The sequence below is a fragment of the Colobus angolensis genome, unplaced genomic scaffold, assembly GCF_000951035.1.
Source record: "Colobus angolensis palliatus isolate OR3802 unplaced genomic scaffold, Cang.pa_1.0 Scaffold385, whole genome shotgun sequence".
NCBI lineage: Eukaryota > Metazoa > Chordata > Mammalia > Primates > Cercopithecidae > Colobus > Colobus angolensis.
Window position 1 is genome coordinate 937,810 of NW_012117210.1, and position 3,671 is coordinate 941,480.

Consider the following 3,671-nt stretch of genomic DNA (forward strand, 5'->3'; position numbering starts at 1 on the left):
TGTATTTTTAGTAGAGACGGGGGATTCTCACCATGTTGGCCAGGCTGGTCTCAAACTACTGATCTGAGGTGATCCACCTGCCTCGGCCTCCCAAAGTGCTGGGATTACAGGCGTGAGCTACTGCGCCTGGCCAGGAGTACTATTTTCATTTACCAAACATATATATCTGATTCTTTTTGAAAAGGCTTTGAGCAGCTTTTAGTGTTATTTACTGCATGAGACAAAAAATAATTAGGGAAATGGGAGAGAACACACTTATTTAAGATAAAACTCAACATATGCCAGTAAGGATCACAGTTATTACAGGTTGGTTGCAAGTTTGGTTCTGAGATTCCTAGCAGCCATCATAAATTTAATTATATAATTCACGCTGTCCTTACAATTCAAAACAATTATTCAGCTATTTCAGTTACCAGAAACAGAATTTTCATTTCCATTTTCATGAAAGGATTCTTTTTTTTTGATATAATTAATGCCTTCAAGAATGTTGTATAGTAAATGTAAAACTGGTCCCTTTGGCCTATTTTGTTACATAATCCTTGATGTAGCCCCATGTCATAATGCCAAAATGAAGGTTAGCAGATGGATTCTAAAAGGGACCAAAACAATTTTGTCTTGATCTGAAGCTCTGATAATCTAGTTTAATTGAATGAAAAAAATCATGTCCCCAAATAAAATGATTGTAGAATCGTCTTCCGAAAATATTTATTCCCTACGATTAAGTTTAGGTTAAGTGTTAGGCAGTGGAGACTTGGCTGCTACAATCTTGAATAGGCACCGGCAATGTCGGTTATAGTATTACGTCTTAAAGACCTACAGAAACCTTTTACATTTACGAAGGTTCTGGAACCCTTCAGGTCACGTGACTACACATGAAGCCATTTTACAACCCAACGAGGTGGACTATGGAGTGCCCCGAGGGACGGCTCCCCGTTTCTTCAGAAAATGATTCAACACCAACAGTTTCAACATCGGAAGTAACTAGCCAACAAGAGCACCAAATTCCTGTCGACCGTGGGTCTGAAACCACCTGTGAAAGCAGCGCCGACATTGCTGGCGACCAAGGCACCCAGATTCCTGCCGACCAGGACGCTCAAACGGATGCGGACGGCAGCGCCCAGGCTGCTGCCCAGGCCCCAGAAAACTTCCAGGAAGGGAAAGGTAGGTGGCTTTTTAAACTTGTTCCCCCAGCCGAGGACCTTCTTTAGGAGAAACAAACTGCTTTTAGTTCGATTCAAAATTTGTTTGAATTGAGACCCCCTTGAGGAGCAATGGGCGACGGAACTTGTGCCCCTCTCCAGAGGATGTAAAATGTTGACCCTGTTGAGGAGAGGGGAGCAACTGATCATGTTAGAGGGCTTTGGGCACGGATTCTAGCTGTTCGGTGGGTTTGCCTGGCGGCGTATTTGTCACCAGGCGAGGTCACCGTGCCTAGGGACAAACCGTCCCGCCTAACGGAATGGAGGAGCAACCAAAAGCGAGCAACTCGCTTTTATTGTTTATCTTTTTTTTCGACGGAGTTTCGCTCTTGTTGCCCAGGCTGGAGTGTAGTGGTGCGATCTCGGCTCACTGCAACCTCTGCCTTCCGGGTTCAAGCGATTCTCCTGCCTCAGCTGCCTGAGTAGCTGAGATTACAGGCGCCCGCCATCACGCCCGGCTAATTATTATTATTATTATTATTAATAGAGACGGAGTTTCAACATGTTGGCCAGGATGATCTCGAACTCCTGACCTCAGGTGATCCACCCATCTCGGCCTCCCAAAGTGCTGGGATTACAGGCGTGAGCCACCGCGCCCGGTCCAACTCGCCTCTTAGGAGTATCACTGTCGCCTGGTAAAAATCTGGCGCCCTGAAGGTTGCCCCTGTGTAAAGGTATTTATTTATTTTTTTTTCGGACGGAATCTCACTCTGTCGCCAGGCTGGAGTGCAGTGGCACAATCTCGGCTCACTGCAACCTCCAACTTCCGGGTTCAAGCGATTCTCCTGCCTCAGCCTACCTAGTAGCTGGGACTACAGGCGCGCGCAGCCACGCCCAGCTAATTTTTGTATTTTTAATAGAGACGGGGTTTCACGGGGTTTCACCATGTTGGTCTCGATCTCTTGACCTCTAGATCTGCCCGCCTTGGCCTCCCAAAGTACTGGGATTACAGTCGTGAGCCACCCCGCCCGGCCAAGGTAATTTGTTTTGAAGCCTCCGTCTTGCTTCGCGAGGTCGCTAAGCGGTCGCGTCCCCCTGGGCCCTCCCCTCGGCGCTGGGCGCCTTTTTAGCCTTCCCGCCCAGCACGCGGTGAGCCGCTCACTACCTCGAGATCGTGCTTCAGTCGGCTGGGCAGCACGACCGGCGGAGGCGTGGCGAGGCGGGGAGGGGCCGGCGCGCGCCGTTCTTACTGTCCAGGCGCCGACAGCCCAGCGTTCGCCTCTACGTTCCGCACGGGAGCCCACGCGCGGTTAGTCCGGAGCCCACAGACCAGAGGCGCAGGTCCCCAGCCTCCACAGCCTTTTCGGTGTTGGCGCCAGTCCGCGGAGGAGCGGGTGAGTCGGACGACCAACCGGGCGTCTGGGACCGGGTCAGCGCCCCCGCCGCTGTGCACCCCGCCGCGGTGCACCCCGCTGCCCTCCCCAGCCCGCCTGCACGGCGAGGCGCGAAGGCTGGGACCCGTTGCGACCTGTTGGGCCTCGCGGGAGGTTTTCAAGGGAAAGTGGATCAAAGCCTAGGGGTCGAACTTTCCCTTTGAAAGCTTAGTGCCCGGGGGATAAGGATGGAGGTCAGTCTCTAAACTGTAGCTAGCGACTGCGAACTTGAAAAAACACCCATTTAGGCGTGTACTGACTTGCATGGCCTGGAGCATGCTGCCAGGTGCCCTCCAGCCAATTATAATTCCAATTGTAATTCTGCTAAAGCGAAATGGAGCTAGGTGAATGGTGGTAAGGGGTCCTGTTAATCAGGTATCAAAGAGTGCTTGCTGGAAAAAAGCGGATGCTTTTTCTTAAAGTGAATAACGTACAACTAGTTGTTTAAGTAAATGCAAGTAAGAAATTTAAAAAATAATTAAAACCCAGTTCAACCAGGATTGTCTAACTTCTCTCCCACCGGACCTTTTATTAGGCCTGTTTATCATTATCAAACAACTACATTAAAATAGTTTCAGTTCTTACATTCTTTCTTCCATAAAAGAGGAATTACCAAAAAGGCTTGGAAATGAACAAAATGCCCTAGTTTTAGTTCTGCTGAGAAATCTAAAAGTTACTACTGATCTGATAAAATCTTGCTTAGCAGCTAGTTCTTCAAATAATCTGTTCCTGCTCCCAGCCTTAATTGTTACTATGTTCTGTTAGGGAATGTGCTCAGCCCCCAGATTTTTTATTTATTTTAATCAACTCTCTTCTTGCATTTACATTTCTCTTTTGTATTTATATATGGACATATATTCGTATATATCTGCATGAAACAAGAAGAGAAGAAATTACAATCACAGATAATGCATCTTTCCCTCTCCCATCCTGGGTGTCTGCTTTTCTACTGCTGATTTTTTTTTTTTTTTTTTTTTGAGAAAGGGTCTCACTGTGTCACCCAGGCTGGAGTGCAGTGGTGCCATCTTGGCTCATTGCAGCCTCCACCTCCTGGGTTCAAGCAATTCTCCTGCCTCAGCCTCCCAAGTAGCTGGGATTA

At 48.2% G+C, this 3,671-nt stretch overlaps 1 protein-coding gene across 1 annotated transcript in view; it reads left to right on the top strand.

Annotated features, from left to right (window-relative positions):
* Positions 1-886: 886 nt before the first annotated feature.
* Positions 887-3,671, top strand: part of TAF7L (TAF7-like RNA polymerase II, TATA box binding protein (TBP)-associated factor, 50kDa) — a 29,588-nt gene continuing 26,803 nt past the window's right edge. The window contains 1 exon segment of the mRNA XM_011954548.1: positions 887-1,161. Coding sequence (XP_011809938.1) covers positions 906-1,161 — 256 coding nt within the window. The 5' untranslated portion in view covers positions 887-905.